At 37.5% G+C, this 15,287-nt stretch overlaps 1 protein-coding gene across 1 annotated transcript; it reads left to right on the forward strand.

The window, feature by feature from the left end:
- Window positions 1-520: 520 nt before the first annotated feature.
- LOC119821895 (zinc finger protein 431-like) lies at window positions 521-9,566 on the forward strand. The gene is made up of 4 exons (XM_042055613.1): window positions 521-538; window positions 8,558-8,684; window positions 8,881-8,941; window positions 9,422-9,566. Exons 1-4 carry the CDS (start codon window positions 521-523, stop codon window positions 9,564-9,566), a joined length of 351 nt encoding a protein of 116 aa, XP_041911547.1.
- The last annotated feature ends 5,721 nt before the right edge of the window (window positions 9,567-15,287 follow it).

A 15,287-nucleotide genomic window follows, 5' to 3' on the forward strand; every position in this document is an offset into this window, starting at 1 on the left:
TGGGTCACATTTCAGACCACAGGATGTTGAGATACCCAAGCTATGGGACATCCGCCATGGAGAGCTGCATAGGAGTGTGGAAGTAGCAAGAGTGAGATATATGAGAGGTTGCAGGATGTTGTGTGATATTTTGATCATATTTTGATTTTGAAAAAGCATGTTTGGAGTCAGAGAACAGAGCTAGCTATTTACTGATAAAAGATACCATAGAGCTTTGGAGGACCTGTGGATAGAAAGGAGACAAGTAATAAGTTGGGCTGAGAGAGGATCTTGGCCTTTTTTGGATAGAGGAATGGAACAGGAAGAGTCACTGGTGGCTTCTTCACTGTTTCTCAGATCTTTCAGGTTTTTACCCCTGATATCTGACTCCCAATTTTTATTGATAAAGATTAACTAGTTAATGTTTTATCTGTCCCCCTAAAAGATATGCTTAATAAACAGAAAGGAGTAATTAATACCCATAGCTATAGATTGCACAGTAGTTTATTAACTTTATTTTTTTAATGCTAATGAAAAGGAAATGGCAGCTGTGGAGAAAGTGAAAAGTTATAACCTTTCCTTTTTTATTTAGACAAAAGGGGAAATGTTGTGAAACATTACATCTATTTATGCTGTGGAATATTTATTTAATGATGCAAGAGTGTGTTGCATTCTTTTATGTTGCATTTTTCAACTCTGTGAAGCTGTGTTACTCTGCATGCCTAAAACACCTGATTGATCTAAGTAAAGATCTGAATGGACAGTAGCTAGGCAAGAGATGGATAGGTTGGGATGCCAGACAGAGAGAATAAATAAAAGGGGAAAAAGAGAGAAGGATTGAGGACCAAGAAAAGAAAGAGAAGAATGTCTGGGACTAACCACCAACTTCACAGTTAGCCACAGAGTAGGAAGTAAAGAAAGGTATATAGAATAAAGATAAAAGCCCAAAGGCAAAAGGTAGATAGAACAATTTAAATTAAGAAAAGCTGACTAGAACCAAGCTAAGACTGGGCATTCATAGGTAAAAATAATTTTCCATGTGATTTATTTGGGAGCTGTATGGTGGGCTCCCAAAAGAGCCAAAGAGTAAAAAAAAAAAAGTAACTAAAAGATGGTATATGCCCAAGACTGGTACAACAGCATCCTGGGGTAGATCTATTCCCAATTTTCTGAGGAACTGCCGTCTTGATTTTCATTGTAGCTCTATAAGTTTGTAAAAGTTTTTTCCCCATAAATAACCAAAGTGATGTAGCTAAAGTGTTGCTCAGCTCATGCCAGTCTACATTTTAAGAATTTTTCATTGACTTGGAATTATTAGGCCTGTTCATATCCCAATTTACAAGTTGGGAGGCTCAGAACCACCTGCTACTCCAGATTCGGGGCATCTGACATGACACCCTCTGTTCTTATACACATGGAAGACATTCTTTCTCACACATAAACATACACAAAATGTGGGGATAAGCTTCTTTTCAAAAGTACTGTGCCTCATAAAACAATTAGAGCAAAACAACTTGCTTTATGTGTATAATACAAATTATACACTGGTTTTTTATTTATTATCTTGCATTTGGTTTGAAAAAGTTTTTATTTCCTCACTCTGGTGCAGACTTACAGGCAATCTTCATTCATAGGAAACAAATGGTGCCTGAGTGATCTTAATCAATACAATTTTCTTTTTATGAGAGAATGAGATCCTTTTAGTAATCAAAACTGTTTTTCATAAAATTAAAACATCAGGAAGTTTTATGCAAATTTACCAATTTGGTGGACAGCTCTCCTCACCCAATCCAGTTTCTATTATCAGCAAAGGAGGGAACTAGAATGCACAGGATGGCTACTGGCCAGTGATCTTGTTATTTAATTTTGGTTAGTATCTTGTCATTCTTGTTTAAGGAACCATGATATGTATTTGTAGGCCTGTCTTTGTGTCTTGTTTTGCCTATGATACCATATATATTTTTTATTTTATTAATTATCATCTAAATTTATTGTTTCTCTAGAAAATGATAGATCTTCATCATTCTTTTTCAGAAAATATACTATATTATGAGGTCCCTGAGCATTTGTTGGTTTAGGAAGTTTTTTTTGCAGAGACAGTTTTAGTTTTCTCTTCTTGATGTTAGAGGCTTACTTTTCCCATTTCTTTTTTTTTTTTTTTGGTTTTTCGAGACAGGGTTTCCCTGTAGTTTCTAGAGCCTGTCCTGGAACTAGCTCTTGTAGACCAGGCTGGCCTTGAACTCAGAGATCCGCCTGCCTCTGCCTCCCGAGTGCTGGGATTAGAGGCGTGCGCCACCACTGCCCGGCTTTTTTTTGGTTTTTTGAGACAGGGTTTCTCTGTGGCTTTGGAGCCTGTCCTGGAACTAGCTCTTGTAGACCAGGCTGGTCTCGAACTCACAGAGATCCGCCTGCCTCTGCCTCCCGAGTGCTGGGATTAAAGGCGTGCGCCACCACCGCCCGGCCCTTTTCCCATTTCTTGACCTATCTGTGTTTTCCAATTCTTCATGTTTGTTATGGTTAATATATTGATTTTGTGTTAAAAAGAATCTTCTTGTATATTATCATCTCTACGTTAATTAGCTTCAGCTGTCAACATGATGTAGATTAAAGTCATCTGAGAGAACATCACTTGAGGCTTTGACCCGATCAAAATGGCTATTTACTGTGTTTGGGGAAAATTGTGTTGATTGATGATTAATATAGGAAGGCTCTTCTCTTTCCCTGATGGTGGATGTCATCACACACTAAGCAAGAGTGACTGAGAAGGATAGGAAAGCTTGCTGAATCTGTGAGAGTGGACTAAGCAAGAGAGAAAGCCAGTAAACATTTTTTTCTTGTGTCTCTTGCCTTCATTTCCTAACTTGAGTTTAAATCCTAAACTTCCACAGTTGTGGGTTGTGATCTGGAAATATCAGTGAAACAAGCCTGTTTATTACCTCATATGCTTTTTTTTAGTGAATTTAATCACAGCAAGAATCAAACATGATTAGGTCAAAATTTGGTACACCCAAAGTGATTTTGTTGCTGGGTAGAATGTGGGAATGTTGTCTTTTGGAGGAACGTTGAAAATATTAGGAGTTTAGATGGTAAAAGCCATATACAACTGTCCACAGAGCGTAATTAGCTATTCTTGTAGGACAAGAAATATGGGGGTGTTGAAAGTAATGCACACAGTGGAGCTTGAGTTCACAGGATTTTAGTGGGAAATAGACTTCATGAAAAAACTTATCTATGGGTCATTTGTATAATATTTTGTTCCCAAGTCATTCCAATTTTCTCCATTCCCTGAGAAATCGAGTAAGGACAAATTAAAAAGTAATTGCATAATTTCTGAGACAAAGTATTAATTCTTTTGGGTGTTTATTACTGATGATTTATTTAGGTCTACAGCGCAATAAAATGAGTGGTGTAGAAAGAAATAAAAAGCCAGTTTTGTGGAGAAAAGCAACACTGCCATTTTTTCTCTCTGCCTTCCAGCCATTCTTATTCGTTCCTACCAAGCTACTGACAAATAGGTATTTTAGACCAGTCCAGTATCATATCTTTACAGAATTAAAGAAATGCAATATAAAAGAATACATCAAATATTTGCATCATCAATATAATAGAATGCATCACATATTTGCATCACTGAAACAATGTTTCACAATATAAACAAATATAACACATCTTAACAATACTATTCCACAACAGCTGACTTTTATTTTGATATAACCTAGGTTGCATTTTGATACCTCAAGATATTGAGATGCCTAAGCTATAAGACATCTTCTATGGAGAGCTTGATGAATATAGGGAGTAGAAGTAACCAAAGAGAGAGATGTATGAGAAGATGCAGAGACAGGGCCATCTAAGTCCTTTGAAACTGAAGCCCTGTGCATCTGAGACAGAGCTACAAGGTTTGATGTTTGTCCTGCTACGCTTCAGTCTTGCCTTGGTTCAATCTTCCCTCACTGTGTCTCCATTTCTCTACTTTGGAGTGTAAATGGTATTCTGTACCATTGTATGTTGGAAAGATGTAGTTGTTTTCTGATTTTTACAAGATGTTATTTACTGTGGGACAATGATCTTGTACCTTGTAAAGATTTGTCACTTGATTGGTATAATAAAGTGCTGACTGGCCAGTTACCAGGCAGGAAGGCTAGGTGGGGTGATCAGAACAGGAGAATTCTGGTAATAGGAAAGGCTCAGTCTGCAGTCATCACCCAGATGCAGAGGAAACACGATGAGAACACCTCACTGATAAAAGGGACCAAACAATGAGGTTAACACAGATAAGATAGTGTACGATGTAAGAATTAGTTAATAAGGACCCTGAGCTAATCGGCCAACCAGTTTATAATTAATGTAGACCTCTGTGTGTTTCTTTGGGACTGAATGACTGTGGGACAAGTCACTGTCACGTGATCGTCTTGAGCATCAGAAGAGACTTTGAACTTTTGAACAGTGTAGGGACTATTGTGGGCTATGAGTGACTAAATTAATTTTCCTGATAAATACCAGGAGCCTATAGTGACCCAGGTCAAAATGTAATTTATTGAATGAAAAACCTCCCAGATAGGAAGATGTATTTTAATATGTGCCTCTTCTTGGTAACTTTCATTTGATTGCTTGTGAAACCATTAGTAGGAGAAGCCTTTCTGTATGAAATTTCTCACTGGGGATGTGATATGATATAGTAAAGAGAGCTGCTTGTTTGTTCCCAGCTGCTTATCCCAAAGTAATCACACAGAAACTGTATTAATTAAATTACTGCTTGGCCCATTAGCTCTAGCTTCTTCTTGGTTGACTATTACATTTTAATTTAACTCATTTCTATTAACCTGCATATTGCTACATGGCTGTGGCTTACCAGGTAATGTTCCCAGCATCTGTGTCTGGCCGGGATACATAACTTCTCACTGACTCCACCTTCTTTCTCCCAGCATTCAGTTTAGTTTCCCCCCCACCAAAGTTCTGCCCTACAGCTCTGCTGTAGGCCCAAAGCAGTTCCTTTATTAAACAATGATAATCACAGCATACATAGGGGAATCGCATATTACCTCCCACTTTCTGTTTAAATGAAAAGGAAGGTTTTAATTTTAACATAGTAATATTACAAATAAGAAAACAGGTATCATGCAAGAATTACAGTTACAATACTTTATCTTTTATCATAACTAAGGAAAACTAACTACAACTATAAATTCTTCAACTCCATCAAAAACCCCAGAAGGACATAATATTACCTAAATAAACAGGAAGTATATTGTAAGCAACTTCCAAATCTCTAGAAATGACAGACATCTCGTTGCCCAGACAATCACCCGAAGTTCTTCTGCGTTGTTGGGGCATCCAATATTCAGCCCAGAGGCCCATAGTATCCAGCAGACCTTTCCAGGAAGCAGGAAATTTGAAAACCTGTTCTGCCTTGCAATGGAAAAGTCCATCAGTTTCTTCTGTGTCCTGCAGAATGTCTGGCAGACTCTTTCATGAATCAGGAACCCAGAAGAATCATCTCACCTTTAGGCAAGTTCAGCAGTCATTTCTCTGTGGGTCCTGCACGTCCAGTTCATCAAGCAGTCCAGGCAAGAGTACTTTCTTGCCCAGATGTCTAACAAACTCCATAAGGAGCTGCTTCGATGCCCATCATCCTCTTGCAGTAGATTGGTACCACCAGTGTCTCATTGTCATGATAAGTCTTAAGCTCTTAAAACATTTTAAATGTCATATTCTGCAAGTCTCTGAAAGATTTGAAGAATCCCTATCTATCTGAAATACATCTCTGTACATCTAGAAAATCTAACTAACATGACTACAAACTTGACTATTACTATTATAGATGACTCTCTATTTACCTATATTTTAAATTATACATTACATTTTAAAATGAGCTGCACAAATACAATACCTTAATCAAGAGCAGAAATGCATATAATAAAATTGACCTTAAATTTGTATCAATAAACCAATGCAAATTTCTATAGCATATCCCCCTTTAAATGTAAAGAAAAATTTATGAGCAGTATTTCGGAATATGGGCAAAGTTCTCTCCAAACTGCTTCCTGATTTTTATTTGGCAAAGTGATTTTTTGGAGGTGTTCACAGCGACCTTTTGGGCAGTCTTGATTCATCAAACCACATTAGTCTTGAAGGATTCCACAGGTTCTCATCCTTCTGTGGACATAAAAGAACAACCTCTTTTCCAAAGCAATAAATCCTTAGAACCAAATTCTGAAGTGATGATACGTTTGAAGCATATATGTTAGTTACTGTAGCTCCTTTATAGTCAAAAAATTCAAAGAAAATACAATAATATACATGATCCAGACACTCTATATATAGTCCATCTTTATGTGGCTTATTTGTTTTTATTCTATCACTTTTTAATATTTATTTTATTCTATTTACTCCTTTAATTTATGACTGTCTGTACTCTGTCTCTTTAAAGACTTCATTTCACTTTTTATAAACCATTTACTTCTTTTTATAACTCTCTATATATTTTTTTCCTTCTCTCTCCCAAGCCTATGTACATTTTTTAAACACACTGTGTTTCATTTAGAGGTCTTTTATGTAAGAATCTGTCCTATTGTGTATCTGTAATTCTTTACTGTTCAGGAGTGCTTCTTAAAAATGCTAAGGACTTCTTATGAACTTAGGCTGTGCCATTGGTAGAGCAAATATGGCATGCCTGCTTGCTCCACCCAGTGCAACATAGCAGAGGCATGTTTGGTGCCTCTGAGAGCCATGCACATTGCCCCATTTTCAGGCACACAGGGTATCTAAGTTGCCATTAGCGATCTGCTCACAGACCCCATAGCTGGTCCTCCAGAAAGAGTCAGAGTTTGTGCTGGCAGCATGGCCCAGAATCCTGGCATTTCAAAATGGTTCAGCTTTTTGATTTTGGATTTTGATTTCCTCTAAATCAGGAAAAGCTCTCTTAAAGGAGCCACAGCATGTAATCAGTAAGCAAATCCCATCTGGGGAAAAAAATGCAGCTAAACTTCATTTTTTTAGTGTCTAGAATTCCTTTCTGAGCTCTCTAAGATCTCTAAGATCCTATAGCTCTCCTATAGGCTTAAAGTAGTTCCTTTAATAAGTAACGATAATCACAGCATACAGAGGGGAATCCCGCAATATGAGTTTCTATAGCCTCAAGCTATTTCCTGTTCGTTGTGTCTATGTGTTGTGGTTGAAACTAATCAGTCAACTTTCTTCTTTTGGTGTCATAACTTCCCCACCATCATGAACTCTATCACCAAATCACACAAGATTCAGTAGAATTAACTGCTATTTGCTGCTAAGGTGGTTTGTTAGTGTACTCTTTTCATTTTTGTTGTTTATTTTTGAAGACAAGGTTTGTCTGTGTAGCCCTAGCTATCGTGAAATTAGCTGTGTATACCATGCTGGGTTCAAACTCAGAGATCTGACTCTGACTTCCAAGTACTGGGATTAAAGGTGGGCCAGCCTTCCTGGCCTTTTTGTTTTTATATTGTTGTATGATGGTTTTGTTCCTGTCAAGCATATGCTGTTGTACTGAGCTTACCCATATCTTGAATTTTAATATTTTACAGAGTGTATCATTGTTTCCCAGGATGGCATGTATTCATGACATTAATACTGCCTGTGCCTTCGTAGTCATTGGATTGCAGGTGCATAACCTTCTTCCTGCCTGTCTTTGTTTGTCTTGAATTTTTATTTTACAAAGAGTGTTTTAGTTGTATGCATGGATATGCACCATGTGAGTACCTGGTTCTTATATTGATCAAAAGATGGTACTGGAAACCCTGAACTTGGAATAATGGATCGTTATGATCCCCCATGAGCCCACCTACATGCAAGACCAGGAGGACTCTGTACTGTTGAAATATCTTTTCTGCTCTGTGTTATTTGTAATCAGCGTGTTAATTGCTATTGTATTCATTTGTCCATTTGTAACTTTTAAAGCACACAGTGCCTTTTAGTAAAATCTTATTTATGGTGCAGTTTAAATTGGGGTTCTTCATGTTTCTGGTAGATGAATAAAGAGTTGAAGTTAATACATAACTCTTTGTTCAAACTTCAGCCAAAATCTCTGAGTTATTTCTATCTTTTATGTTTGTTTGATTAATTTTTTATGTGAAACAGGTATTTAATATGTATTTCCGGATTTCCTAAAAGTGATTGCATGGACTAGACTTGTATTCTACGCAGAGGCAAATAGATATATACATGCCTCTGCGTTCTGATTGCAAGGATTAGAGGCGTGATTCAATGCATCTAGCCTTTTTCATCTTACTTTTCTTTTTTGTTGTTAGGAATTAATCATTCATACAATTTCTATTATCTGTACTTTTACTGTTGATCTGTTTACATATCTTTCATTTTTGGTGAATAGGCATTACTCTTGAAGGTGATATCCTATTTAAAGAGTTAAGAAATGACAGAGGTGAACCTCCTATTCAGTGTGCTTCTAAAGTGACTTAGTTATTAAATTATGATGTCTATGTCATGGAATAAGTATGGAGAGCACCAGAATTATATGACTATACTGTCAAAGAAGTATATATTTACAGTGTTGTCAAACTCTGTTGTACACATGTATGGGATATTTTAGAATGCAGTGACCTATGATGACGTGCATGTCAACTTCACTTTGGAAGAATGGGCTTTGCTGGATCCTTCCCAGAAGAGTCTCTACAAAGATGTGATGGTGGAGACCTACAGGAACCTTACTAGTATAGGTAAGACTGAATTATCTTTCATGTTTCACATACGGGGACAACTGTTCATTGGTTAATGATGGTTTTTGTAATATGATTGAGAAAGATGAGTGGGGTACATAAATCAGGCATGGTTGTAAGGTTTGCTTCAAATGATAACTAAATTATTTACAATTTAAAATATATGACATACATTTTTCTGGCACTATATTTTTAGGATACAGCTGGGAAGACCATAATATTGAAGAACATTGTCAAAGTTCTAGAAGACATGAAAGGTAATTTTCATGTATAACCTGATACAAATGTACCTCTAAAGAAATTGTAATGTATCTTATATGTTTTAAAGAAAAGCAACAGTGTAAATAATAAAGTGCATTGATGTTTATTAAATTCATCTCACAAAATCATATACCTTAATTTCAGATAGATGAACTGAACTTGTCAAATCATTCTTTTTGAGAAAGAAGTCAAGGAAACAATGTCTTATCCTATATTACCATTTGAATCATAATACATTGAGAGCTACGCTGTAAATTTCCAATTTATTTATTTCATATTATTCATATTATAAAAGATATACATGTTGAAAAGGTGATGAGTATATCTCTAAAATTCTCTACTACACTACTAGTCCATAGAAAGTAGTTTAACCCATATACTTGTTAAGTTTAACGAGGGAGCAGTTAGAGTCACAAATCAAGGGGCAGCTGTTGTGGAGAGGCCTTAATCCAGATACCACAAGTCTATGATGACAGAAGGTCAAAATGTTTGAACTCAATGTGGAAACCTTATATTTGTTATTCTTCCTTCATTAGGTATATCATATGTTACTCTGGATACAAGCCACATGAGCATAGGGATGTGAAAAGATACAACATACCTCTCTCTCAGAACAGATAGAAGACATGTAGCAGTCCCCTTGCTGAGTATACTTGTTAAATTTAATGTACAAGTATAAAAGTAATTGATTTTCTTCTCTCATTGTTAATATATCAGTAAGCTCCCATTTCAGAAAAACACCATGAGTACTAGGACAGTGTAAATACTTCTGTTTGTCCTAGTTCAGTAGCAAACATACAATCACTCACAGAATAGGAAACTTTATGAATGCAATAAAAGTGGTAAAGGTCTGAGCTTTTTCAGTTCTCTTCAAATACATGATATTTCTCATACACAAAAAAGATTCTATAACTGTGAATCATGTAATAAAGGCTATTATCAGTTATCTTCAAAGATGAAAAGCAAGCCTTAATGAAGGGGAAAAACAAGATTGTAAGCATGGTGATAAAACCTTAATATATAATTAAAATAGGACTATATTGTAAAATTAATTTATACAGATAAAAAATTCAACGATGTATTAAATGTAGTAATGCGTTCATATGTTCCATTATCATTGTAGGCAAGAAACAAGTCAGAGTAGAGAGAAAACTTCTGCATATAGTCAATGTGTTTAAAGCCTTTGCATGTGACAGTCATCTTCAGAGGCCTGAAAAAACACATACTAGATTGAAATCCTATGAAGAAAATGAGTGTGGTGAGAAATTCTATGAATGTAATCACTTTGGTAAAGCCTTTGCATGCCACAGTAATCTACAAAGACATAAAAGGAACCATACTGGAGAGAAACCCTATGAATGTAATCAGTGTGGTAAAGCCTTTGCACAACACAGTCATCTACAAGTTCATGAAAGAACCCATACTGGAGAGAAACCCTATGAATGTAATCACTGTGTTAAAGCCATTGCTCATCATAGTCATCTAAAAATTCATGAAAGAACACATACTGGAGAGCGGCCCTATAAATGTAATCAGTGTGTTAAAGCCTTTGCTTGTCACAGCAGTCTTCAAAGACATAAAAGAAGCCATACTGGAGAGAAACCCTATGAATGTAATCACTGTGGTAAAGCCTTTGTACAACACAGTCATCTACAAGTTCATGAAAGAACCCATACTGGAGAGAAACCCTATGAGTGTAATCAATGTGGTAAAGCCTTTGCATGTCACAGTCATCTCCAAAGACATAAAAGATCCCATACTGGAGAGAGACCCTATAAATGTAATCAATGTGGTAAAGCTTTTGCATGCCACGGGAATCTACAAATACATAAAAGGAGCCATACTGGAGAGAAACCCTATGAATGTAGTCAGTGTGGTAAAGCCTTTGCACGCCACAGTAATCTACAATGTCATGAAAGAACCCATACTGGAGAGAAACCCTATGAATGTAATCAGTGTGGTAAAGCCTTTGCACGCCACAGTTATCTCCAAAACATAAAAGATCCCATACTGGAGAGAGACCCTATAAATGTAATCAATGTGGTAAAGCTTTTGCATGCCACGGGAATCTACAAATACATAAAAGGAGCCATACTGGAGAGAAACCCTATGAATGTAATCAGTGTGGTAAAGCCTTTGCATGTCACAGTCATCTCCAAAGACATAAAAGAACCCATACTGGAGAGAGACCCTATAAATGTAATCAATGTGGTAAAGCTTTTTGCATGCCACGGGACTCTACAACTACATAAAAGGAGCCATACTGGAGAGAAACCCTATGAATGTAGTCAGTGTGGTAAAGCCTTTGCATACCACAGTTATCTAAAAAGTCATAAAAGAACCCATAATGGAGAGAAACCCTATGAATTGTAATCAGTGTGGTAAGCCTTTGCTTTTCACAGCAGCCTGCAAAGACATAAAAGAAGCCATACTGGAGAGAACCCTATAAATGTAATCAATGTGGTAAAGCTTTTGCATGCCCCGGGAGTCTACAAATACATAAAGGAGCCATACTGGAGAGAAACCCTATGAATGTAATCAGTGTGGTAAAGCCTTTGCACGTCACAGTCATCTCCAAAAAACATAAAAAATCCCATACTGGAGAGAGACCCTATGAATGTAATCAGTGTGGTAAAGCCTTTGCACATCACAGTCATCTCCAAAAAACATAAAAAATCCCATACTGGGGCTGGAGAGATGGCTCAGAGGTTAAGAGAACTGACTGCTATTCCGGAGGTCCTGAGTTCAATTCCCAGCAACCACATGATGGCTCATACCCATCTATAATGAGATCTGGTGCCTAGAACACTATATACATAATAAATAAATTTTAAAAAAAATCCCATACTGGAGAGAGACCCTATAAATGTAATCAATGTGGTAAAGCTTTTGCATGCCACGGGAATCTACAAATACATAAAAGGAGCCATACTGGAGAGAAACCCTATGAATGTAGTCAGTTTGGTAGAGCCTTTGCACACCACATTCAACTCCAAAAACATAAAAAAGCCCATACTGGAGAGAGACCCTTTTAGTGTAATCAGTGTGGTAAAGACTTTGTATGTCAGAGTAATCTCTGAAAACATAAAAAACCCATTCTGGAGAGAAACATTATGACTGTAATTAGTGTGGTAAAGGCTTTGATTATCACCTTCATCTTCAAAGACATGAACTAACACATGCTGGAGAGAAACCCTATGAACATTGTGAGTGTGGTGAAGCCTTTTCACCTCACAGTACTCTTCAAATGCATGAAAGATCACACACTGCAGATAAACTCTATGAATGTTATCTGTGTGAATAACCTAAATCATGAGAAAAATCATACTGCATATACACCCTATAAATGTATTCCATGTGATAAAATTTTGTACTTTATGTAGGAGTAAAACGTTTTGTATGCAACAATCTGTTAAAATCTTTGTATATTACAATAAACATTCAGTACCTGAAGAAGATACTGAGGACTTCTTATTATAAAGTATTTGGTGAGATCTTTAGCCAAAACTCTTATAATCAGCTACACAGTGATTTGGGATTCCACTCTGTATGCTGTGAATGTATTTTGTTACTGTTGTTTAGTAAAGAAGCTGCTTTGTGTCTATGGCAGGGCAGAATAGAGCAAGGCAGGAATTCCAAGCAAAGACAGAGGAGAAAAGAAAGGGGAGTCAGACTCCATGTATCTGCTGAAGGAGACAGATGCCCTGGAACCTTACCGGAAAATCACAAGTCTTGTGGTAAAATACAAAATAATAGGAATGACTTAATTAAAATGTCAGCCTTAGTTAATAAGAATCCTGAGCTAGCAGGGCAGTGGTGGAATACACCTTTAATCCCTGCACTTGGGAGGCAGAGGCAGGTAGATATCTGTGAGTTTGAGGCCAGCCTTGTCTATAAGAGCTAATTCCAGGACAGGCTCCAAAGCCCTTGAAAAACCATGTCTCAAAAAACAAAATAACAACAACAACAACAAAAGAATTCTGAGCTAATCGGCCAAGAGGTGTTTTAATTAATATAGTTCTGTGTGATTCTTTCAGATCTGGGCAGCCAGTAATGAGAAAGAATCCTCCACTTATAACACAAGACTATTTCTTCTGTAGAAATAAAGTTGGCAGTGTTAACAATCTTTTCAAGCATTATGCCCTTTTTATGCAGTTTGTATTTACAAACTCATGGCAAAAATGAATTTATGAAGTCCTTTGTATAGGGTAAATGGGCCAGCCAAAGAAACACATCCTGACCCTGAAACCAGAGCCAGTGAAGTACATAATTTTGACTCTGAAACTGAATTCAAAGAAATATATCCTGACTCCAAAACCAAGACAAAGAAACACACTTTGTTCCTGAATCCAGAGTCAATGAAAGAAACACCTGAACCTGAAACCAGACTCAAAAGTTTAGAAGGGGCAAGTGAAAGAACACACTTTGATTCTGAAACAAGAGCCAAAGATACACACTCTATTCTTGACCAACTAGCACAAACCAGCTAATCCCTAAGCTCGAGATCTACCAACATCTGAGCAAAATCCAGCCATTCTCTGCATTGTTCAAGATCAGAGATTAACATCTAACCAATTCCCTCCCAGAGAATCTTCTCCCTGGGAAAACTCTGCCCCTAAGAAGTCCTATATAAGTTCTGTACCTGTCCAGTTGGCATCTGCCTATTTCTGTCCTAGCAGAGGCAGCCCCTCTCTTGGATTCTTCCCTTCCAAATGAATTTCTTGAATGAATTTTGGGTGAAAACCTTTCACTGGAGTGATAAGAAACTCTGTAGTGGAGAAGCTTTGGTCACCTCTGCTGGCAAACTTTCTTAAAGGACCAGGGCAGAAGTAGCTACTCTTCACCAGAGACTGCAACATTTCAGCAACAGTTTCCATTAACTCCAGTGAAGCAGAGAAGTAACAATCTGGGCTGTAGCTGAGAAAGAAATTGACATCTCTATTAGGAAACTCCCTAGTGTGGTGGAACAGAGGAGCAACGGAAACCTCTGCTAGGAAACTCCCTTAGGGAAGTGGAGCAGAACAGCCATGGACATCTCTGCTTTGCAGCTCTCTTAGCAGAATGAAACAGGGCCCATCTGTGATGGCTTTCTTGGAGAGGAGCAGTATTGCTACATCCTGCAGGAAGAACCTCTCCCACTAGACCACAGCCTCGGGTATAGCCGGACTTTTCAATAGTATATGTCAGGACCATCTTTGACAAGTAGACCACTTAGCAGGGTAGGGGCGTAGGGAATAGAAAAGTAAGAAAAGAGATTGAAGACACAAGTGAAAATATTAGAAGCATAGGATATCACCGGGAGGGAGTTCCAGTGAATACTGTACGTCTGCTTGCATTTAATTTTCCATATACTTTCAAACCCCGATACAGTAGGGGAAGAAGACAAAAGACTGCTTTAACGTGATGCACAGGGCAACGAAAACAGTTACTTGCTTCAATACTTGGAGCCATCAAGTCCATAATTGTTGAGAAAAACATTCTGTTATTCAGGCAGTGACTCCACCCTAGACTAAAGGCAGTCATTCCCTAGGTCAAACATCTTAATTCAAATGGAGAAGTATGTTTGAATTCTCTTACTTTCCTAAAGGGGGAGTAGATTTACCTGTCTGGGCCCTCTGAAAGTCCAAAACACAAAACAGCCACACCTTAGGTCTGGGTGTGTAACCACACCTGTTAACAACTTTGAGCAACCTCAAACTCTGACCTTCAGATAAAGTGGAAATAGACTCACGGTTTTGGACCTCCACAAGGATAACTTTTCTCCTCATAGCTGTTGGTATCCAGTACACTTTCCCTTCACAGCTGTAGGTATGGCCTGACTTCTAACAGTCAGGGTTCCTTTTCTTCAGAGCCCTGGGTATCAGCACACCTTCCCTCCACAGCTTCAGTTATAGCCAAACTTCTCAACAGTCAGTTAGGGTTAGGAGTTAGGGTTAGGCATTTGAAAGTGTTTCTATGTATGTATAGTAGTCTGGACTGGCATCTGGTCTCTTAGAGTGTTAAGCACATCTGTTCCTGCCCTTCTGACTTTTAGAGTCTCTCTTGAGAAGTCGGATATAATTCTACTATGTCTGCCTTCATATGTTACTCGGTCTTTTTTTGCATCTTTTAATATTCTTTTCATTTTTTGTTCTGTATTATTATTAGTGTCAAGGATACGTTCTTTTCTGGCCCAATCTATTTGGTGTTCTATATGCTTCTTGTTCCTTTGTAGACATCTCATTTAAGTTATGGACAGTTTCTTTTGCAATTTTGTTAAAAATAATTTCCCAGCCTTTGAGCTGGGATTCTTATCCTCTATTCCTATTATTCATAGGTTTTATCTTTTCAAGAGTCTGATTG

The sequence above is a fragment of the Arvicola amphibius genome, chromosome 8 (assembly GCF_903992535.2).
Source record: "Arvicola amphibius chromosome 8, mArvAmp1.2, whole genome shotgun sequence".
NCBI lineage: Eukaryota > Metazoa > Chordata > Mammalia > Rodentia > Cricetidae > Arvicola > Arvicola amphibius.

What these genes read in the sequence shown, in the direction of transcription:
- LOC119821895 (XM_042055613.1), top strand. An exon ending in CAGGAACCTTACTAGTATAG is followed by an intron (nt 8,685 to 8,880) that starts GTAAGACTGAAT and finishes CTATATTTTTAG; the next exon opens with GATACAGCTGGGAAGACCAT. An exon ending in AGTTCTAGAAGACATGAAAG is followed by an intron (nt 8,942 to 9,421) that starts GTAATTTTCATG and finishes CTATGATGACAG; the next exon opens with AAGGTCAAAATGTTTGAACT.